Raw genomic sequence first — 24144 nt, 5'->3', positions numbered from 1 at the left:
CGCCCACAAAGTTACTCAGAGTCATCCAGGTGACAGCTGAGCTAGCGAGGAAACAACACGGCTTCCACAAAGACACCGATACGGACAATGTAACGACATTTAACTCGTATTCACTCGGTACTTTAATTACATATACATGTGTGCGAGTTGAAGCCTCTCTCCCTGCCGCTGAAGACGGTTAGCTGAGCGAGGACACCACCGCTAGCTTCTGACATTTCCTCCGTGGAGAAGAAGACACCGCGTTTAAAGACAGACTACTATCAAAATGTCAGACCCGACCGGAGAGGCCAAGTTAGAGCTGAAACAGGCGAGCAAAGAGGCGAAAGAGAGCGAAAACGTTGCGGAAAAATATTCTGCTATGACCGTGAGCAAAAATAGCGAAATGACCATGGGAGAGCTGTCGTCCGCGTTCAGCGCTGTGCCCACCCACAAACCCGTCAAGAAGGTAAGAAGCAGCTAAGAATCTGCATAAGGGAACCATGGCGGACATTCACATGTTCACACACACTGGAATGATTTGAGTTTAATTACAATATTGATGCTTTTCACTTCGGCTCGACGTGTCTGATCCAAGTATTAATCAGGGTTCAGGGAGTCATTTGTAAGGGGATAAACTGTAACACCTGACATAGTAGGAAAATGGTCTTACTATAGGTTCCAAAGCCACTGATACTATATTTAGGTTTCCTTAAGCTAACATTAGCTTTGGGCATCTCCAAATTAAAAATAACTCATGGAAAATGGAGTTAATAGTCTGTATATCCTTTTAAGACCCAGGAAAGTGAAAGTTTGAGCTTTTTTACATTAAATAATTGTCTTGATTGGAAACTGCATAGTGCAACTGTTTTTCTTTAGATACATTTTTAAAATCATCTTTATTTATTTATTTTTAATGGAATGTCTTTTGCAATGGACTGCATTCAAACCTATGAAACTTTTGTCCCCTACAGAGGACGAAAATGCATTGCTAGGTCTCAGGAGGATAAACAAATATCAGTGACCAGGTCAATACATGTCAGTAGTGGTTTTATACAAGTTTTAAGAAGTTTTTACATTACTCAATAGTTTAACCTGATTATTAAAAGACTCTTCAGGTTGTCTTGGGCAACATCAAATATTTTTAATGTTCAGAATCACAATACAGATCATTCATATGAAGTCAAATGGCTTTTATAAGTACTGTCGACATGTGACAAGCTACTCAACTGTGTGTTTGTTTTGACTTATATTACAGGATTTTAGTTTGGAAAACACTAAGTGACTGTGAAATAACATTTCTCTCTACATAATGAGCAGTGCACCCAAGCAAACAACTTTAAGTGCAAAATGTCACAATCATTTAGGAGCTAAACCACATTTCAGTGTTTATAATTTAAATAAAAAAATTTCTGTCCCAATAAAACAGTTTAAATCTTAATGCTGAATTTGTTCACGATACAAATTATTTCTTCCAAGTAACATTCAAGGAAGAAGTTTGTTAACTGTCATGTTACAAGGAACAAGGAAGAGTGGTGAATTCTTTACATTTGTAAGTATTTGCACACCTCATTAAACGCTGAATGGACAAGTGCGTTTTGGACAAAATACACACTGGAGTCTCTGTTAACATTGAGCAAGCATATAGCTCATGTGTGACCAGGAATGTCTGTCAAAAGTCTCAAAACACGTGGTCAAAGGTCCAGTCGACTAATCATCAGACAGTTTCACATCCCTTTTCTCTTTTTGGGAGGGCCTTCGATGTTGAGTTCAATGATTAACGAACTAATGCTGCGTTAAGTATTAGGATATTGTGTAATTTTCTTTTATTCTCCTGAGGAGTGTAAGGGTGTCCTCTGTAAGTGAACTCTGTTAGGATAGGTTGATGTAAGGTGCAATATTCATCTATTTATTGCTCTGAGGTTAAATTATTTCATCACATAAATCATTACCCTGTTTTTAGGTATTGCAACACAGATGCACAGTTGTTAATGTTAAGGGTTGAAGGTTTGGTGTTGTAAAGGTAAAACCTAACATACAAATTTTCCTCTATTCACTTTGTTGGGAGTGAAAAAACAGTTATTCTATAAGGGCACTGTTCCTTGAAAGTGGAAAGTTTTCTATGAAATCTTCAGGGAGGCATATTCCATAGTTGGGGACAAATTAACTAAATATGGCATCATCTGGGCTTTGCCTCAAATTTCCTCTTCCAAAAAGTATGTGCTTGAGGTGCAAATGCAGCCAAAAGGAACACAGATCTAATATATATGAACCACTGAAATCTCTAAAAACATAGGGAACTTATTTGAAACAGTTACTAAAACACACCACACCAGCTCGCGTAAAACTGGGAGTACATCCAAGTCTCACCATCCAACAGGTTTGTTAAATTCAAAGCATGTTGCAGTGCAGTGAATTTCTCTCTTTCTCTTTAACACAGCTCTTCAGAGTCAAATCTGAGAGGCAGACTAAACCTCTTGTATAAATCAGGCTTTGGTACTATAAAGCTCCCACTATTCTGTCCAGGAGAAAATATGTGGTGTCTTGTCACCTTAATCTCAAGAAAACAGGTTCACATTGTTCTTAGTTGCCGTGTTGTGTTCTGGTATGTGGAGGGTTTTCAGGACGCGGCCTAAACCTAGAAACTGGAGACTGAGCAGATCTGACTGAACTGCCTGAATATCACTCAGAGATGGGAGAATGAACCTGTGTGATATTAATTACATGAATGGCATTTCACTCACTCACTCAGGCACACATGAGTATTATTGTCAGGTGGCTGATGCTGATTTATTAAACAGTAATCCGATCACCTTTAAATCAAACTCTTTTTTTTTTTTTTTTTGGTGAGGCGTCGGAAACTGTGCATGGTGGAGTAAAGAAAAATGTAAAACCTTCACATACATTTGAGGGAAAGAATTCTGCCTCTCCTCTTTTCCATGCTTGGAAAGTCACTGACATGGGAAAAGATAACGTTACTGCAGCTTGAGGAGTTCTCTCCCAGGCTCATGTTACATTCGAAGTCACTGTCGACAAACTGTTTCTGGTTCTACTTCTTTGATTAAAAAAAAAAAAGTTGGCCAATGACAGATGAAGGTCGATACATTTGACAAAACATAACAGTAGTGGTTTCTCCCTTTGACTTGTAAAAATATTTTTGTGGCAGTGTTGGCATTTAACTAATGCATGTCATAGCATTCACAGTTGTTGAAGTGAAGCAAATGTTATCTCTAACACACCTCAGTGCAAACAGACGGTGAATATATCTTAAATATAACATGGAGATACATTTTTTAACTTAATTTTCCAGCAGAGGCTCAAATAAAGTGACTGCATAAACTCTCATAAATGATCATTACATAAGCATGGGTCAAATGGGGCCATCCAAACTAAAACTTGGCACAGAAACTTTAGTTTTGGATGATGCATCTTGATGGTGCAGTATCTGTCTGGCAGGAGGCATACATCTATTTTTGGCAATAACACAAAATAAGCTTGAGTTTGAGTAGGATTATCATGTTATCAAAGAGTTTGAACAACTTGTTCTGGATCATTCAAATAGAGTTGTGATCAACGGCAGATAAAAAACAGCTCAAGGCAAACATAAAAGCAGTCCAACTCCCATTTCTGTCCAAAGAGGACCTGACATGACAACCAGCTTCCAGATGATCCACAATATGAGCTGTATCCTTTTAGCCTTGAATTTTATGGCTGGATCTGTTTACTTCTAAAGTGGTTTCGGCTGAAAGTGCTGCTGCAAATGAATATGACCATGCTCATAAACTCAGCCTGTGCAGTTATATAATTGGGAAGGCTGAAATTCAAATAAATAAAAAGTGTGCCTACCCAGACACGAACATGGAAATCTATTGAGTGTTTTTGTGGAGTCTGCTCTGAGCGCCAGTGACTAATCAATCACTGTTTAGGCTGTGATGCGACTGTTGTTGGAGACATTATGGGCAGTATGGCCAAAATCTTCTACCAATGTACGAGGGCCGTTCAATAAGTTCATGGCCTCACCCAGAACAGAACAACACAGACTGATAATTTATATTTTATTTTTCAACATAATCTCCATTTACAGCAATGCACTTGGTCCATTGATGTTAAAGCATCACTATCCCATCACGAAAGAATGGAACATCCTGTATTATAACAACCAGTATTTCTGGGTGAGGCCATGAACTTATTGAACGGCCCTCGTATATGATATTTGATATGTAACGGAATAGATCACAATACAGATGAAATTAAAAAATATTTTAAAATAACTACCAAACTTGTTCATTCTCCTTCAGGTTTGTTTGGGTCACCTTCGCCTGCAATGCAAACCTCCCAAAACACAGAAATATTCCAGTAATGAGTGTGATTTGCAAACCCAATGAAATACTGATAGAGCAGAATATGAAACATTATACCTTTGCTATCATGAGGGGTATCATCATTTTGTACAACCTTAATATGGGGTTAAGCCCAGTAATATTGAGCAAAAAGAGGGAGTGTGTAAGACTTCACATATCAGCACAATAATATCATTATCAGTAACTATACTGCAACAATAATCTGGACATCTTTTATATGCCTATTGCATTGTTTTGCACAATAACTATAATAGCAGTTTTTTTACTCATTCATACAGTCTGACTAAGTAAGTTAAGTGCATTTCTCTTGTTTTTTCTTTTCAGCAAATTCAGTTTGTGGAGGATAAGCAGGAGTTCAGCAGGTTTCCCACCAAAACAGGCCGTCGCTCCCTGTCCCGCTCCATCTCTCAGTCGTCCACAGACAGCTACAGCTCCGGTAAGAAGGAGGAAGAGACAAACGAACCAGACAAACACGAACATCAGTGATTAACATGCATAAAGTGCCTTTGTATTACTAGATGAATGAATGAATGAATTTCTTTTCAGCTGCATCCTATACGGACAGCTCTGATGATGAGACCTCTCCACGGGACAAAACACAAGTCAACTCAAAGGGTGGCACTGACTTCTGTGTCAAGAACATCAAACAGGCTGAGTTTGGTCGACGTGAGATTGAGATAGCAGAGCAAGGTAAGACACACAGGTATATTCGCATACATTTAATGAAACTACACATATATTTCATGCTACATTGTATTTGTCCAATACCTGTAAAGACTATGAGATTATTTGACATCATTTAAGACATGAAACCTGACAAGACACTCCTTTTATAGACATTTTAAGTAAGTTTAAAGAAATTGACTGTACAGTATTTTTGTTTTACAGAAAGTGAACTTTTAGGTGAATGAATGAGAAGGGAAATTAACAATGTACAAAATTGCTTATCTATCTCAGTAAAGGTGATCAGAAAAGAAAAAATTATTTTTTGGCACCATCTGCATTGCTCATTTTCAGACTCTTCTCTCTGTGTCCTCTCGTTTCAGATATGTCAGCACTGATCTCACTCAGAAAGAGAGCACAAAGCGAGAAACCACTGGCAGGAGCCAAAATTGTGGGCTGCACTCACATCACAGCCCAGACTGCAGTAAGATATCTGTCTGAGGTTGAGTTGTAACAGCCAAGCAGAGGCTGCAGTGTTATTGATCAGGACAAGATTTTCACTTTTTGTCTGTGTCTTTACCACTGACAGTTTAGACTACAGCCTTTTTTGTAACCATAAACCACTGTTCAAACTTTTTTTTTTTTTTTTTCTAGTTCTCCTTGTACTAGTGTGTCAATGTTTAAAGTAAAGAAGAATAATGGAAGTCAGCTTCCCCCACTTTTCCACCACAAAATAAATGTTTTCATATTAAGCAATATGAAAGACATAATACAGACCTGATTCATTGTGATTGTCTCTGCTCTCTCTGTCCTTGTGTATGTGTGTGTTTGCAGGTGCTGATTGAGACTTTGGTGGCTCTTGGGGCTCAGTGTCGCTGGACAGCATGTAATATCTATTCAACACAGAATGAAGTGGCTGCAGCACTGACAGAGACAGGTAAGCACCAAAATAGGGTTAATGGAAATTTTTTTCCCTTTCAAAACCACTCACTTGTCAAATTTATTTAAATAACACAGACACAAAGATTCTGTTCACAGTAGAAGATTTTATTTCATAACATGTTATTTTTGGCTTTTGAACATCTCATGTCTGTTTGGAAATAGTTGGCCCTGCACTAATTATGGACAATACTACCTTTAGTTTGACCTTTAGTGAGGAAACCACACTACTTTATTACTGACTCTTATTTGCAGTTGCTATGTGATGGTTTCAGTATGCACTTCATTTTCTCAGTATACCTTTGATGACCTGACAGGCTGAAGGGTTACAGCAGATTTAAGAGATACTTAATGAAGTTAATCCATTGGGGGGTTGGTTATTTGGCTATTTTGAGTAGAGCACTGCTGTGCACCATCAGTTACTTATGTAACTGTTTATATGGGTAGAATATAAAATACAATTGAAGGAGAAGACTAATTAATGAATATGATGTCCAACTTGCTCTTAGACCCCATGTATTAGATGGTGTTCATCAGTCATGTTCTGTGGGATCTTTGTTGTAGGAGTTGCAGTTCAGGTTTAGACATGAATAATTAAATTCAATAATCTGAGTTCAAAGGGATGAAAGAGACTATGTCAAGACTGACGGAACAAGATGATAGATGAACTCGGAGCCGTTGACGTAAGATGTGCCAGGTACATTCATGACTTCTATTTCAGGTGTGGCTGTCTTTGCCTGGAAAGGGGAGTCAGAGGATGACTTCTGGTGGTGTATTGACCGTTGTGTGACCACAGAGGGTTGGCAACCTAACATGGTATGTTAAAAGATTCTTTTTGTGCCCTTGTGTAATAACATAAAGACACAAGGACCTTGAAGTATTAAAACAGTATTTTAGTATTGTGTCTAAATAGAGATGTACAGTGTGGGGTATTAAATAAATATCATCCTATATCAGTGTTACCTTTTAACCATGTATTTTTACTCTAATTTGTAAGATCCTTGATGATGGGGGAGATTTAACACACTGGATGTACAAGAAATACCCTAATGTGTTCAAGAAGATCAGGGGCATTGTGGAGGAGAGTGTCACTGGGGTTCACAGGTAATTGTTTGCTCAACAGAAATGCACTTTCCCTCAGTCATTTAGGAACAGATCTGTGTGAGCTGAAAAGTCTTTACTTGCTTCTTTCCAGATTGTATCAGCTGTCTAAAGCTGGAAAACTGTGTGTTCCAGCAATGAATGTAAATGACTCTGTGACTAAACAGAAGTTTGACAACCTCTACTGCTGCAGAGAATCAATCCTGGATGGGTGAGTTAGCCTCAGTTTTTTGGAAGGCTAAACATCAAAGTCTGAGTGGTGTTAATTCACAATTACCTCTATACAATGACTTTAATGGTTTGAAAGAAATGCATAAGAATAAAGGAATAAACATTCGGAAACTGTTGAAGAAAGGGTTTAATTGGTTTAAGATGCCTATTTATTCCCTCAAAGAAGAGAAACATTGGCTCAGCTCTGATCTTGGCTTCAGTATTGAAGTTCCTAGAATTTGCCATTAAATTTAACAGGACATTCAGACTTGACCAGAACAGCTATTTGTTTCCCTTGTAGTAGTTGAGAAACACTGATTTGTTCAGAGTATCTTCTTAATCATATTATTTAAGTATATTCTGTCCACCAGGGAATAAAAAAATAGCACATGTTGTTTAGTTGATTAAAAGGAATAACATAAAGAAGTTTATCTTCATTGTTGGGTGGATCATTATTATCATCATTCAGAGCTTTTGCCTTATAACTCCATAAATACTGCAAAATTGCTGGACTCTGACCAATATTTAGTAGAAAGCGCTGTGGACATTGAAGGCTATTTATTACTCTATTGTTAATTATCAACATAGTGGCATATGAGAAGTCTGATGCTCTTTAATACTGTCAGTACAGCTCTGTACTGGGTCAGTGCTTTTTACCCTCACCGCTCATAATTTATTGCTTTTTCCATGGACTAATTATCTGCAGGGTACAATAATGTCGTGTAATAGATGTTCCACTATGAAATATGTAACTTTACATAGAATAATCAGACCTGAGATATAAGAAAAGAAGATTTTTTTTCCTCATTAGAAGCTGTAAAATATTTTGCCATTACATTAATTACACAACAGCTCAACCTTTCATACAACCTGTTCTAAATAATACTATGGTAGAATTAAGATTGAATTAACACATTTTGGACTTATTAAGATGCAGAGTTATAATATTTCATTTAACAAGTTATACTAATTTATCTTTCTAACAACTCTAGCTTGAAGAGAACCACAGATGTCATGTTTGGAGGCAAGCAGGTGGTTGTATGTGGGTATGGTGAGGTGAGACACATCTTGTGTGAACACGCCACGATATTTATCTTCATTATATCCATATGAGGTCATTTTCAACAGTAGATTGCTTAATACGGACTGTAGACTCTTAAGACAGATAATATTTACTGAATATAATAATGTAAAAAAATGAACTTGTATGAAATTAAAGGTTGAAATATTCTGCTGAATGTTCCTCATCAGTACATAGAACAATCTTTTATTTTCATGTCTTTGCAGGTTGGGAAGGGTTGCTGTGCAGCTCTGAAAGCTCTGGGAGCCATCGTTTATGTTACAGAGATCGATCCCATCTGCGCCCTGCAGGCTTGGTAAGTAAATAAGCACTGGGATCGTGTCCATGCTCAATATGCTAATAGTCAGAAATCTGTGAACAGAAGAGTAAACAGCAGGGAAAATGTCATTCTACAGCTGCTCAAGAAAGTCAGAAAATACATTTTACTAGTCATTGAGCGAGTGTTTTGTTATGTAACAGGTATACAGCTTAAACCACTCTTTAGTAGCACAGCACGGAGGTCAGTTTTAGTCTTATATGATCTGCCTGGTCAATTAGAAATACTTTCCTGTTTGTCACTTTCTTGAGGACTGAACATCTTCTCACTTGTGTCTGAACAGCATGGACGGATTCAGGGTAGTCAAGCTGAATGAGGTCATTCGCCTGGTTGATATCATCATCACATGCACTGGTAACTTGACAGGGTTATACTGTATTTCATGGCCTTGCAGTATGTAACTGTTAGACATAATAAGTGCATTTTTGTTTATGGTGTTTGTCACTGTCCTTGAGTGTAAATGATATCTCTGGTGCCATATGACATGCACTGACTGGAGATGAATGATTGTGTCTGTAGGTAATAAGAATGTGGTGACCAGAGATCAGCTGGACCGAATGAAAAACGGCTCCATTGTGTGCAACATGGGACATTCCAACACTGAGATTGATGTGGTAAACTAATGTAGTCGATAACTGGTGTATTTTTTATGCTGAATGAGTCATTATTGATCACAGATAGCAGGGAGAGGAAAGAAAACAAGCTCATGTAGAGAGAGTGAGGGCAAATACATGCAACTTCAAATAGGTCACTCAGACCAGGCACTGAACTGAATGCACTGTGGTTCATGGTCTTAAATACCACCACCCACCCTAGAGTAAAGCTTAATCTGTCCTTCTCACATGTTTAAAACGCCCCAGTTTCAACGAATAAACACATGCTGATCAAGCATAGAGGCAGGTTAGTCATGTTGTGTTGAACTGTTATGACACATGTAGGACTGACTGATGTTCTCATCTCATTTTAAGGCAAGCCTGAGGACTCCTGAACTGACCTGGGAGAGAGTCCGCTCTCAAGTGGATCATGTCATTTGGCCTGATGGCAAGAGAGTTATCCTGCTGGCTGAGGTAATATAGCTTGCACTGGCCGAGTTTATATAGTATTTTCTTATTTTACTTTCAGTGATAAGAATTCTTATTACCTCTGCCAAGTGTAATGGCGGAGGTTATGTTTTCATCAGGGTTTGTCTGTTAGCAAGACAACTCAAAAAGTTATGGATGGATTTTGATGAAATTTTCAGGAAATGTTGATACTGGCACAAGGAACAAGTGATTAAATTTTGGTGGTGATGGGGGGGGACGACTGAACTGCCTTGGTGGAGGTCTGTGCTCTCCGAGTGCTTTTCTAGTTTAGACCATAGAAATACCTCCAATAATGGCCCAGGCCTTTCTGTACAACTTGAAGGTTTCTACAAAAGACAATTTCGCTGATAAAGTAACACACACCTGCAGTGACTGACGCTGCAGGTGTGAGATATATAGATATAAAATATATTATATTGTTGAAGGTATTGATTCCATGTACAAGTGTTTATTGTACTAAACTGGCAGCCCATTGTATGATAGGCACCAGGAGTTAATCCATATCATTTTGTATCCAGCCTGTATTTTAGGACTAGCCTTTGTTAGTTTGTGTCAACCTTGACCTCAGGTATTATAAATGACACAGCTTGTGATTGACTCCATTTTTATTTGAGGAAATATAGGAGCTTTCTTAAACTACTGCTCAATTCTTTCAGTCAATTTGATGAAGCCTTGAAAAGGACAAAGAAAAATTTTGAGAAGACCATAACAAAGCATTGAAGTTACTTTGCATAAGTGGCATAAATATTTACCTTGTGACCTGATACTGTATGTTCAAGACAGTACTTTTATTTCACAGGGACGTCTTCTTAATCTCAGCTGCTCCACTGTTCCCACCTTTGTCCTGTCCATCACAGCCACCACTCAGGTAATGCATTACCAAACAGCCTGTGATATAATACAGAGCAGCAACAGACATACACAACAGCTGGTGCTTTAGTTTACTCTCAATAATGTTTTTATTTACTATGATTATCAAGCCTTCCTGGCAGATAAGCACACACTTGGATATGGACACATTGTCAGTAGTAACAAAGCACAAGACCACCATAAGGTTTCTGACCCTATATAATCAATATAAAATACAATCCTGCCACTAGTGGAAGTAACAAATCTTAGTGGACAGTACACTTGCATCATCATATTTTCTTCCCAGCTGTGTAAATATTGATCTGTAAATAGAAATTCATCCTTTACATTCATTGCCCTCCATGCACTTCATCATGTGTTTCCATTTATAGCAGTGTTATTAATGCATGTTTGTCTTCAGGCCCTGGCCCTCATAGAGTTATACAATGCTCCTGAGGGACGATACAAGCAGGATGTGTACCTGCTTCCTAAGAAGATGGGTAAGGGAAGAAAGTTATTTAACCTACATTTACATTATTTAACAGTTTTCAGCTGCAGTAGCAAGCTACATTACTCATAGCAATGTTGTAGCACTTAAGTATGTGTTTTAAATTATGGATGAGCCTGCATTGAATGTGTTTTCAGATCACAAGTGAAGCCAGGCAGAGGCGCTAATGCCTTTTAGTGGTTGTTGATGCTATAAGTGAAAATCCATGCCAGGCTGTGACAGTTGAATTCTATTCTCAGAGGCAGACATTTGTGCTGAGCCTCATATGTGTCTTGTATTTATTGTCTTTTCTTGAATCTTTATGTGTCTTTGTATTACAGATGAATATGTTGCCAGTCTGCATCTGGCTACTTTTGATGCTCACCTCACAGAGCTGTCTGACGAGCAAGCAAAATACCTGGGCCTGAACAAAAATGGTCCTTTTAAACCCAACTATTACAGGTACAAACCTAGAAGTTAAGGATAAAGACATTTTGTCATACTGTAAAACAACAATAAAACTAATATATAATGAATGATTATTAATAAAATGATTACATTAGCTCATAAAGTGAAGTAAATAAAGCATTTAAAAAAGCAAACCCTTAGAAAAGCAGTTGTTGTATTGAGTGTTTTTCTGTTTTTGTTTTTCTCAGGTATTAATCTGAAGGGGAACCACACCTCAACACAAGGTGGGGATGGAACCCAACATAACCTATTTGGATGTCAAAAGAAAGATTTACATGTATTGTATTTTATACCTTTTGCAAACTCCTCGGCTTATATTTAGTTGTATCATGCTGACCATAGCAAATTTTGGTTTACTTGCTGCTGTGCACAGAACTCTACGCAGCACCCAGCTGAGTATGAAAAGGCGGTCTAAGTACAGCACATTGTTCTGCTTACCTTTTAGGTTTAATTTTCTGTTGGTTATTTCTATACCTCCTATCTCCTAGGTCATTTTAGATGTCTTAGAATTGAATAATATATTAAAATATTGTGCCAAATAATTGTGGGAGGTGTGGTGAATTGCAACAAATGGTTATTACTGAAAGACTTATTTGTACATTAAGTGATATTTTCAATATTAATTCTATACCAAAAAGCAGTAAACTCAAAAGCTCGCTTTAAGTCAAGCCTCTATCAAAATATTGTTAAGCAATTTTCAGCCATTTTACAATAAAGGTGACTGTGAGTTGGTGTAAACAGATATTTGTCCCAAAATACAAGTCCATGTAGTTGTTGCTGTGTGTCTGTTGGATATATAAATAAGTAAGCACTTTATTGCTTACAGATAGCCATAATTTAATATGCTGATTATGACTGAAAGATGTGTTTGTGACTTAAAAATTGCTTCATGCAGCTTTAACGTTTCTTCATCCCAGCACTATGTACTTCATACATTCCATCCATGAGCTAAAAAGATGCTTGTTGTATTCTCTTTACTGGTGTACTACAACAGGTCTAGTTAAAAAAAAATGTGTCCATTTTTAGGTTTTAATATTTCTAGGAATATTACACCTCAGAGTATCTAAATATTTCACATAATTTGTAAATGTGTTTTCCCATCACGTAATGGTAACCTTGATATCCATGTCTAATTATAGTCTACTTAGATTCGCAAGAGACAAAAGAAAAATAGCAGTAAAAATACTGACACTACTCTGGATACAGAGTAAACTGATTTACTGTTTGGCAACTTAATTCTTTTCCTCTTAAGATGGGTACAAACACTGAATTTATACTGTAACGTCCGCTGATGAACATATCCTAAGTGATTTTTGAATATAGATTAGGTTTGTCACATTAACCAAAGTACTTCTCTTACAAATTTTATCAACACATAAGTAAACTTATATTTAAAATTCCATTACAATTATTAAAATAATGTTTGCTTTGTTTCCTGCAGTTATGTAATTGTTGATTTCTATTTCTCTAAATGCTACTGAAATACCACTTTTTGATGTTTGTTAAATGCACAAATTTAGTATGCAACATGTATTTACATGCACTTATTCACATGTAACATTCTTTAAATGAATGGACACATTGGGTAGTGTAGTTCAATGAATAGTGTGATAGTTTTGCTGGATTTATAGCTTTTTAACACATTTAAATTCAGTATTACACTCATTAAATGTAAACATACTGTATGACCTTTCGTCATTAATTTGCCAGCTTTACTGCACATACCAGAGGTTTTCCGCCATGCTACATTTTCAAGGTGTTGGCCCATGTGTTCACTCAGTATTCACTTCATGAATACAGATGATTTTTGTATTTAATTTGTACAGTAATTTCAGTTTTCTTGTCACTTACAGTATCCTTACTCATATAAATGCTGTCATCTTTGCACTAGCAGCTTTAAGGGCATTAGAGCCATGGATGGGTGAGGACATTATTGTCAACAAGATGAGTGCTGTAACCATGGTAACTGGTCAGTTGACAGTGCCTTGTGACTCAGTAATTTATATTCTGTCTAAAAATGTCTTTTACTCAAAGCATGGTGATACCCCACATGGTTGTTATACTGCAATATACTGTGATAGCTATGCAGCAACATACTGTTTTTATCTGTTAAAAAATTTTTACTTCAGAAAGAGTGGAGAGTTGTTAAATCAGCATTTCACATTTTTAAATTTGTATCAACATTTTTAGTTTTAGTCATTTGTAAACAACATTTTACATTCTTACATACATTTTACTTTGATTTTGAAACTACTCACAATGATCTTTTCATAACAGCACTTGAAAATGCCTTTTATAATGAATTCCCTTTTCTTGAAATAATGACAATAGCCATTTCCTACTAGTCTTCATCTGTAATAGACATAAATGAATGTGTTATTACTGGAACAAACATCTTGACTGTCAAATTGAAAATGAGGATACCACTGTGATATAACAGCTGTACACTGTTGCTGGTTTGAGGTTTTTGATGTGGAGACAAAGTCCTGTAAATTATATATTACCTAAAAACCTAGGCTTATATTTTCAGCACTCTAGTTTAGTTTGATGAACAATTTTTCAGCAGTATACATTCTGTTTAAATATATGTGCACAGTTCCCTTTAATAAACTGCTGTTTAAATCTGAAAGTGGCTCACGTGTTTTATTTCACATAGAAGTAAGAGATTGACTTTAAGTCAGATGTATGCAGTGTCCAGATTAATAGTATTTTTATGATTTTATTTGGTATAATTGTCTTGTTTTGCCCATTATCATTTACTTTTCTTTATTATAAAGTAGTAGTCAAAACTCAACTAAACTGATTACATTATGGATAATTTTATTTTAGTTTTTACTGTACTGTTTTTTACTTTGTATTTTATTTTTAACCATGATGAATTTATGTTGAATAGAGCTGCAGCGTCTAATATGTATCATTTATTTCATGTTTTAAGTATTTCACTTTGATTGGTGTTTGTGTTTTTCCTTTATTCTATTTTAATGTATTGTTTTAAACCACAATCTGGCAGAAATGTAATTTAATGGTAAATTTAGTTGACTACTTCCGCTTTGACCCATATTTCCCTGTCTGTGCAACCCAATTCTCGCATTCTCGCGCTAATTCTCGCGAGGCTACACCGTAGCCCAAAAAAAATTATGGACGTCGGTGGGAACGGTGGTGGGCTACCTGTAAACAATAAACAGAGAGCTATGTTACCTAATAAGAGTAGAGGCGAGTTCACCCGCAACTTACGAAAAGACTCAGAGGTAGGTGGACAGGACTGTGAGATAATTTAATGATGGTTTTAGCCGGTAACCGTAAAACAACACTCGCTTTCCTGATGTTACCATAGACTCAGCATTAGCTCTTTCAGGCTAGTTTAGCTTTCCGAACTTTACTGTAACTAACATGATTTGACAACATATCCATGTAGTTACGTCTGTTGTTCGAGAAATTGTGTGTTCATAAGTTACAGTGGTTGACTGGTAATTCGTTATAACACATCGCAGAATCGCTATGAGGCAAAGCCGAGGCTAGCTAGCTGATGTTAGCTACCCACAGGCCAGATTGAAGTGTCTTGTCACAAATTTGACGACCTGTTGAGATATGAATGGTTTGACTACATGCTTTCTCTAAACTGTGAAGCCTGTAATGTTACTTTTCTGAATTGTGCCTAAATATGTGTACATAGGAGTCTCCTGTTGTATCTTTAAAGAATAGTGACCGGCAGATCTCTGGCACGACTGTGATTCTGGATCTATAACTTTGCTCTACCAAAATAAATAGTTAGATATAATTAAGTTTTTTGTTCATGGCATAGTAGATGTCATGAGATTTGCTACCAACAGTTGGATTATCACTATCAAGTAATATTTTATGTTGTGATGAAGTGATATTTCATGTGTCAAATGCTGTACACAGGGCCTGTCTGAATCTCCAGACCTGGAGTTTGAATATGCTGACACAGACAAGTGGGCTGCAGAGCTGTCAGGTTTGTGATTTTATAGATACTGAGAATTTCTGACACTTCTTTGTTTCTGTTAAGTCTATTCTCACAAAATGTGATGTCCTTTGATTAAATGTGTGCTGTTTATATCTTATCCAGAGCTGTACAGTTACACTGAAGGACCAGAGTTTGCGCTCAATAGAAAGTGCTTCGAGGAGGAATTCAGAGCTCATGGTAGTGAAACCTAATATGCTCAGCCAAATGATATATGGTACTAACACTATTTCATTACAAATAAGTACTATTTGAATACTGATTTCATTATTGCTACTTGTAGTATCCGATAAGAAGTGGACAGAACTCGATGCAGACCAACACAGAGCTCATGCCATGCGCTTGTTGGACAGTCTGGAGGTGATAGCCAGGGAGAAGAGGCTGAAGGTTGCCAGAGCAATTCTTTACATGGCTCAGGGTCTGTACACTTGACTGCTGTCTGTATTTTGAGTGATTATTTTTGATTTAAAAAACAATGATGTTTGACCATAAAATTTAGCTTTATTTTTGCTATATACATTTCTTTGTATAATGTTTATGTTTTTATTACAGGAACCTTTGGAGAGTGCAGCTCTGAGGCTGAAGTGCAGCACTGGATGAGGTATAACATATTTTTGCTGCTGGATGTGGGGACCTTTTCTGCACTGGTGGAACTGCTCAACATGGAGATCGAGTATGTCTGTGTAATTTTTCTAGTCCTGATGAAGCTATCATAAATTTTAAACACTTGCTACAAGAGATTACCTTCAAACATATTTATTGACAACCTAAATATGTTAAAATCATTTTGCTTGAAATTTAATCACTCAAGTAATGAGTATTTTATATTATAGCCTGGTTTAAATAGAAATACAAATCATATATATTTTGTCTCTCTTTCAGTAACAGTGCTGCCTGTAGTAGTGCTGTCAGAAAGCCTGCCATCTCCCTGGCTGACAGCACAGACCTGAGGGTGCTGTTAAACATAATGTACTTGATGGTGGAAACAATCCAACAGGAGGATCCAGCTGACAAGCCTGAATGGAGAATCATCAGAGAAACCTTTAGAACAGAACTTGGTAAATTGAATCATTCTATCACAGCCTGTTGTAATTTAATGTACTGCACATTGCAAACGTGACTTATTGAATTACTTCTACCTTGACTCTTTCACGTAGGATCTCCACTGTTCAACAATGAGCCCATTTCTGTCATGCTCTTTGGTATGGTTACCAAGTTCTGCAGTGGCCACGCCCCCCATTTCCCAATGAAGAAGGTGTTATTGTTATTGTGGAAAAGCATACTGGTGAGAGATGGTTCACTGGTGATTTTAGTCTCACATTTTTAAATAAAGTGAGTCTGATGTTAAATCATTCTGGTGTTTCAGTTCACACTTGGAGGTTTTGAGCAGCTCCAAAGTATAAAGGTTCAAAAGCGTGAGGAGCTGGGTTTGCCACCTCTGCCGGAGGACAGCATTCGAGTCATTCGTAGTATGAGGGCTGCTTCCCCTCCTGCATCTGCATCTGACCTCATAGAGCAGCAACAGAAACGGGCACGACGGGAACACAAAGTAAAAATCTCTGCCCTAGAACAATCTTTTTAAAGCCACTACAAGTCATGTGTGGGTCTTTAATATTTCCTTTTTATGTCTGCAGGCACTGATCAAACAGGACAATCTGGATGCTTTTAATGAAAAGGATCCGTACAAGGCTGATGACTCACGTGAGGATGAGGATGATAATGATGATAATGACAACTCTATAGAGGCTGAGACTTTCCCTCTGGAGAGAGATGAGGTGATGCCTCCACCAATTCCACACCCTCCATCAGAGAGAGTGTCCTTCCCGAAAGGCTTACCTTGGGCCCCTAAAGTCAGGTAATACTGAATCTGATTGAATACACATCTCTTTTTATTGTGTAGTTAGATATATATTTATTGATAAGTAAAGTGTAACTTGACAGAAATTACATGACTAAAAATGCAAAAAGTATTGAATTAAAGATTTTTTTTTCTCTGTTCCAAAAGGGAAAAGGACATTGAAAACTTCCTGGAATCTAGTAGAAGTAAATTCATTGGTTACACACTTGGAAAGTAAGTTTCCTTTTAGTTGGCTATAAACAAACATTACATTAGGTTCTTCACACAAACACCTGTGTTTAACTGTATGATGTGCGTTGTAAAGTATCAGTATCAGTTTTTAAGTGTCTGCATTTTTGTGTCAGTGATACAGATACAGTTGTTGGTTTGCCTCGGCCCATTCATGAGAGCATTAAGACACTGAAGCAGGTAACACATCTTTGTATTTTATATGGATCTTTTTTGCATACATGATATTTTACAGATTTACAATAGCTACAGAGCTGCATGAAGTACTTATCTTTCTGTTTTCAGCACAAATATGTGTCTATAGCTGAGATTCAGATCATCAAGGAGGAGGAGTATCAGAAGACCCCTCTGTCTGGGGTAAGCGGAGACAAATTTAGAAGAATAACATGTCAACTTAAATATTCACGATATTTTCACTTCAGAAAGGAGACAGCAACCCCTGTAAATCAATGCCCATCACACATACTACAAAATAAAACCCTTCAAATGTGTGAACCATGCAATTGATGATAATTAGATAAAAAATAGTTTTGTCAATTAAGATGCTGTAAATATGTAAAAAGACCTATAAGATTAGAATCGTTACCTTTATTTCTGCCATTGTACTGGAGGTTGTGAAGGTTCTTTGTGTAAAAGTGCTTTGATGACATTTTTTTCTCTTGGCTGCTTCTTCTGTGTCTTCAGGGTGAAGAGGAGGTGATAATGTGTGCCACCGAGCTGCTCTATCAGGGAATTTTACCCAGTTTACCTCAGTACATGGTTAGTGATGTTGTGACATTAAGACATAGTTTCATTTGTAGCTAATATAGTGTTTTTTATGTGTAAGGAGTGGATTGTTTATCAGCTGTTGCTGTTGGTGTTCTACAACAACAGAATTAAGGATGAGTCTCCGTATCAGACTGTTTTTGTAATTATTCAGTGTCATGTCTCCCTGAATGTCAGATTGCTCTACTGAAGATCCTTCTCGCAGCTGCACCAACTTCTAAAGCCAAGACTGACTCCATCAACATCCTGGCAGACGTGTTGCCAGAGGAGATGCCGTAAGTGATCATGTACCTCTGATAGCTGTAGCACCGGTTTACCTTTATGTTTTGAACACAAGTTGTAACATTATAGCGTTAGAGTTTGACTCATAATGCATAGAAATAATTCAGTTTATACTAATTCAGCATATAACATATTATTTAAGTTGACATCAAGGGATTTTAGATTTACATCATTAGTGTTTGTGACCTAAACATACAGTACATCATGATGTCAGACTTTGTTTGGTTGCTCTTCAAACCCCTGGTCTGTCTAATAATGTGATTTATATCTGATTCTACAGAACCACAGTGTTGCAAAGCATGAAACTCGGTGTTGATGTGAATCGACACAAAGAGATTATCGTGAAGGCGATCTCTGCCATCCTGCTGCTGCTTCTGAAACACTTCAAACTTAACCACATATATCAGGTAGGAACACTGTGACATCACATTTGGGTGGAAATGGGAGAGATGGCTGGGTACTATGTAAAAAAAAAAGTGCATTCAGAACATGATCTTATTTTTCATTTACATTTAACTTTTGTGTGTTTTTATTTATTGCTGTTGTCATCTTGAAAATATAGTTCTTAAAAAGCTGAACCATATCACATATTTGTGCAATTTGCCATTACATTCTTTTATTAATTTCTCTGTTTCATATATGTTCATAAATGTCCTTTTAAATATTTTTCCTCTTTAGTTTGAGTACATGGCTCAACACTTGGTTTTCGCCAACTGCATCCCCCTTATACTGAAGTTCTTCAACCAGAACATCATGTCTTACATCACAGCTAAGAACAGGTACAAAATCTACAAATTTCATTTACATTGAATAAAGTGGAATGTCCTTAAAATCTAACTAATTACCATTTTTCTTCTCCTTTAAAGCATTTCAGTGCTTGATTTTCCTTACTGTGTGGTGCATGAGCTCCCTGAGTTAACTGCAGAGAGTTTGGTAGGTTTTCAGTTTTCTTTATAGTGTTTGAACAAAATGTTTTCCTTATGTTTGATGATAAAATGAAGGGTGATGTTCTGGATGTTACAGGAAGCAGGAGACAACAATCAGTTTTGCTGGAGGAATCTGTTTTCCTGTATTAACCTGCTGAGGATCCTCAACAAACTGACCAAGTGGAAGCACTCCAGAACAATGGTGAAGGAGTTTTACAGCAAATGACATATAACAATGAATTAATCTTACTTTTTGTTAAATAATTGGATGAATAAACTCTCAACACGGTCATTTTTCCACCCAGATGCTGGTTGTGTTTAAGTCTGCTCCCATCCTGAAGAGGGCGCTGAAGGTTAAGCAGGCCATGATGCAGCTCTATGTTCTCAAGCTGCTCAAAGTCCAAACCAAATACCTGGGACGGCAGTGGAGGAAGAGCAACATGAAGACCATGTCTGCAATCTACCAGAAGGTCAGACACCGCCTCAACGACGACTGGGCCTACGGGAACGGTGAGTCGGAATGAGAACAAGAAATCAGCTCTGGGTCAGGATTGAGCCTTTACCATAGAGACACAGAATACAGTTTTACCCAATTTCGGATTTATTATGCGTCATCTGAATCTGATTTTCTTTCTTTCTTTCTTTATGTAGCTGTAATTGACAGCTTGCGCAAACATTTTAATAGAAGTTGTTTTTTTATGTTCATTGTAAAACATTTACTCTTGCTTAGCTTAGGTTTTCTCCTAAAGGTAGAAGACACCAGAATACAGGAGCCTCTGTCACTCAAACAAATCTCAAAATAATTTTCTCCATCTTACTGGAAAGAACAGCCAACTGAAAATGACCAGCAGTACATCACACTTACAAACATTTACCGTTACTTCAACACCTCAGCAGTGGGAGATGAGTCACTACTCATGGCTCAGTTTAGCAGCATGGCAACAACACCACCACCATAAACATGTCATATTCTTTTCACACCTTTTTTTTTTTGCCTGTTCTTCGCTTTTGGTAAAGTACCACACTGACAACATGTTTTATTGTGTGTGATTGTGACATTAGAGCAGGGTGTCAAACTCATTTCAGTTCAGGGGGCACATATGGTCCAATACGGTCTTAAGTGGACTGGACCAGTAAGATAATAAGTGGAAAAAGTAAAATTACATCATGAAAATATTTACACCTATAAATTACCCTTTAAAAATGTAAATGACATGAATAACCTAAAATTTTTTAGAAAAACTGTCCAATTTTAGCTATTTAACTATAATATTATGCCTCAACTTATCATGTACACATGTGCATTACAACTTACAGATCTCAGTGGATCTACAAAGACACAAAATATTTAGCAACAGACAATACTGTTGAATTTAGAATTACTTCTCTTCAGATGTTTCATGTTCACATTTGTTCAGATTATTAATTTTTTTTGTGAATGATCAGTTTGTAAATGTAAATATTTTCATGTAATCTTACTGTTTTCACACTAAAACAGTGTAATGGTGCATCTCATCTTCATGAAGTTGCCTTTTTCTTATTCAGCTATTTAATTATTTGGCTCAGACTTGTATTTCTCTGAGTAGTAAATATAAGCTGCTCTTTGTGTTTGTGGGTGCAGATCTGGACGCTCGTCCGTGGGACTTCCAGGCGGAGGAGTGCGCTCTGCGTGCCAACATCGAACGCTTCAACAGTCGCCGCTATGACAAGAGCCACAGTAATCCGGACTTCCTGCCCGTGGACAACTGTCTGCAAAGCGTTCTCGGTCAGCGGGTGGACCTGCCAGAGGATTTCCAAATGAACTACGACCTTTGGCTGGAGCGCGAGGTATTCTCTAAACCTATTTCATGGGAGGAGTTGCTTCAGTGAGACTCATGTTGTTGGGAGTTCAGACAAAACACCATCTGTGCACTCACTGATGAAGCGTCACAGGATCTGTACAGACTGAAGGTCACAGATGGATCACACTCAGCAGTCATCCAGGTGTCGCCTTTTCAACATATGAGTGTGGGTTGACTCTTAACTAAATGCTTTAAATGATGGATTGTTGCCTTTAAGGAATTTTGCATTTTTGTGACTTCAGTCCTGATAACAAAAACAATCATCCCTTTTCTATTTAAAGCCCAATAAACAACTCTCACACTAATTCCACTCACAAAACAGGCTCCATTTATGGATCTGAACTTTTCCCTCACGTAACCAGGAGTTTACAGTGGGTTCCCAAGTTTTACCATGAATCACTACATGAATGTTATGTTCACTGTTGGTTTAAATACATGAATTTAATACAATGTTGTGCATTAGCCATCAAGAAGCAGGTGTGAGCTCAGTACATTTAGGATGATGAAATAAATATACATTCCTTAGATGCATCTTCAGAGTTTAGCAAGGAGATGACAGGAATGCCGTCATCAGTGTTTGTACAAAATAAAAACCTGTTTTTCTTAGATGTTACTTGAGCAGGATGAACTCCAGTTTAGTTTCTTTCTTTGTTTTTAAGCTGCATTTGCAAACAGTTTGCATTTTATTTGCATTATTGTGAGTACACAGCCTTCTCCTGGGACCAGTGAGGACCTCGACTGACCTTCAGACTGAAAAAACATGAACAGACTTGAATTTTATCCCCAAGTATCTTAATTTTCTTCGTTGTGTTCAGAGCTGGTCTTGTGTCCACGGGATCTGATTGTGTAATGGTCATTTTTGGGAACATTTAAGCAATGGTTTGATATTTGTGGTTTTGTTTATCAGAGAGTTTTAAGGAGTAAATTCAAGTGGAAAAATCGTGAGTATGAGAACATTTTCCTTTGAAATTTTTTACTTTTAAACTTCGTTGTACTACGTCAGAAGTTCAGGAAGTGGAAAGATGTGTAAATTGTGAACCTTATTTATCATGCCTTTTGTCTGTTTTACATCATCTAAAATACTGTAATAAAATAATAAGGAAACCATTTGTATTTGTTTTATTTTTACTACAAAAGAGCCATTGTGCACCTCTGCCAAAAAGTTATTTAACCTTTCGTGTATGAATTATGAGAACCTTAATCAAAATTTTTTTTCCAGAGTGTTTTTATTCCTCATTAGGCCTGAAAAAAACAAAACAAAACAATGTGATGGAAATTTTTTGATGAACCTCTTTTTCATAGACAAAAATGTCCACTTAGCTGGATATCAAGCGTTTAATTTTTGAAGCAAAGAAACATGTATTTACTGATATACTGTTTGAAAACCATGAAATAAAACCATGTTTAATGCTAGTAACGTGATGTTTTCTCACATTTTAACATACTCTAATACTAGTTATTATTTACTTCATGGAGATAATATGCCAAAAAAAAAGTAAAAAAAACCCAAAACAGTCTAATAGCAATTAGCAATTGATTTACAGTCAAACAGGTTATTGCAGATCAGGTTTATCAAGAACAGAAAAGTTACAGTAATGGTTTAAATTGCAGTGTATGAGATGATGCATAAGCTGATATGGAACTAAAATAAAATCCATGAATATACAAGAGAACACCTGTAGAATAGCTGCCCACTGTAGTGACCACTATGCATAAAAGGGTTAAATTTATATTATAGAAAATATATTTTATCTGTAAACTTCTCAATATTTCTACAAAGTGTCTAAAAATGTCACTAAGAACATTTATTTGCAGGAAATTACAACTGGTCAAAAAACCAAAACAGTCAAACCTCATATTGCAAAGAAAGTAAGTTAATATAAATGTGTAAACAGCGCAGTATTCATGTTTAACAAAGGAAGCGATGATGAATCTGTTTTTGCGGAATACATGTGATTCTCTGTATCTTAGCATATTCTCCAGCAGTCTTTTTTTTTATACTGTAGCTCATCTTCCATTGAATTCTTCCTCCTTAATGTTTTACTCTTGATCACTTTTCCAATGGAGTCGCTAAAGTCAAATAAACCATTTTTTGAGTGAACAAGAAAATAAGTGCTGTGAAGGAGAGAAAACGGTATCACCTTCAGGGGTTTAGGACATTCTGTAATTTCCAAATGTTTCCACAGGGTTCAGGTTTGGAAATTTGGAGTGGTCTCTTCATTTTGTTTTTCCAAGATTTGTAGATTTCAGCAATACATTTTATTTATTTATTTATTTATTACATGTCCACATCTTTTAATATTATGAGGCTTCTATTTTATGATTACCTTTTGAGCAATTTTATTCTTAATATTACTATAAATACACAATAGTATTTATAGTATTTACCACAATTTGGTACCCCCTCCCCTTTCCTGGGTTTCCTCCACTCACCTGCAGGTTCCCTCCATCTTTCCAATCTTTCTCCACGTTAATTTTTTTTTCTCAAATACTAATCAATACCTTTCTTGTAATATACCTCTCCTATTGTTCCTGCTGGACCATGTTTGTTTACCCTTGTTTTTTTTTTAAATTTTTTTTTAATTTATTATTTTTTTTTTATCTGTTAAATCTTGATCTTGGACAGTTCTGGACTCATTTGTTTTTCTGTCCTTCTGTCCTTTTTACACATTGGACACTGACTTGTTAAGGCACTGAACATACAGGATTGATTGGTATCATTAAAAACG

The 24144-nt window shown here is 36.8% G+C and overlaps 2 protein-coding genes across 2 annotated transcripts; both read left to right on the top strand.

Moving 5' to 3' along the window:
• LOC115418840 (S-adenosylhomocysteine hydrolase-like protein 1) lies at positions 1–14162 on the top strand. Its single transcript, XM_030133360.1, has 17 exons — positions 1–445; positions 4662–4773; positions 4884–5027; positions 5384–5484; positions 5835–5937; positions 6661–6755; positions 6937–7043; positions 7135–7251; positions 8243–8306; positions 8538–8626; positions 8931–9001; positions 9167–9261; positions 9616–9714; positions 10529–10597; positions 11000–11078; positions 11407–11527; positions 11722–14162. The coding sequence occupies exons 1-17, from the start codon at positions 266–268 to the stop codon at positions 11726–11728; spliced, it is 1653 nt and encodes a 550-aa protein (XP_029989220.1). The 5' UTR covers positions 1–265; the 3' UTR covers positions 11729–14162.
• A 471-nt stretch (positions 14163–14633) lies between these two features.
• strip1 (striatin interacting protein 1) lies at positions 14634–22524 on the top strand. Its single transcript, XM_030133345.1, has 20 exons — positions 14634–14781; positions 15437–15506; positions 15621–15695; positions 15799–15933; positions 16068–16188; positions 16398–16573; positions 16673–16800; positions 16882–17064; positions 17150–17370; positions 17521–17586; positions 17718–17781; positions 17887–17958; positions 18286–18360; positions 18544–18641; positions 18929–19055; positions 19327–19427; positions 19515–19581; positions 19672–19776; positions 19880–20084; positions 21196–22524. Exons 1-20 carry the CDS (start codon positions 14671–14673, stop codon positions 21441–21443), a joined length of 2448 nt encoding a protein of 815 aa, XP_029989205.1. The 5' UTR covers positions 14634–14670; the 3' UTR covers positions 21444–22524.
• The last annotated feature ends 1620 nt before the right edge of the window (positions 22525–24144 follow it).

This window comes from Sphaeramia orbicularis, chromosome 5, assembly GCF_902148855.1.
Source record: "Sphaeramia orbicularis chromosome 5, fSphaOr1.1, whole genome shotgun sequence".
In the NCBI taxonomy this organism is placed as follows: domain Eukaryota; kingdom Metazoa; phylum Chordata; class Actinopteri; order Kurtiformes; family Apogonidae; genus Sphaeramia; species Sphaeramia orbicularis.
The sequence above is the reverse complement of the archived record's forward strand: the minus strand, read 5'-3'. Positions and strand labels throughout refer to the sequence as shown.

Bases quoted from the DNA above. Each gene is read 5' to 3' on its own strand.
- LOC115418840 (XM_030133360.1), top strand. From the start codon at position 266: ATGTCAGACCCGACCGGAGAGGCCAAGTTAGAGCTGAAACAGGCGAGC. The intron at 6,756-6,936 runs GTATGTTAAAAG...CTAATTTGTAAG, and splicing joins AGGGTTGGCAACCTAACATG to ATCCTTGATGATGGGGGAGA. The intron at 10,598-10,999 runs GTAATGCATTAC...GTTTGTCTTCAG, and splicing joins CCATCACAGCCACCACTCAG to GCCCTGGCCCTCATAGAGTT.
- strip1 (XM_030133345.1), top strand. From the start codon at position 14,671: ATGGACGTCGGTGGGAACGGTGGTGGGCTACCTGTAAACAATAAACAG. The intron at 15,507-15,620 runs GTTTGTGATTTT...TATCTTATCCAG, and splicing joins GTGGGCTGCAGAGCTGTCAG to AGCTGTACAGTTACACTGAA. The intron at 19,428-19,514 runs GTACAAAATCTA...TCTCCTTTAAAG, and splicing joins TACATCACAGCTAAGAACAG to CATTTCAGTGCTTGATTTTC.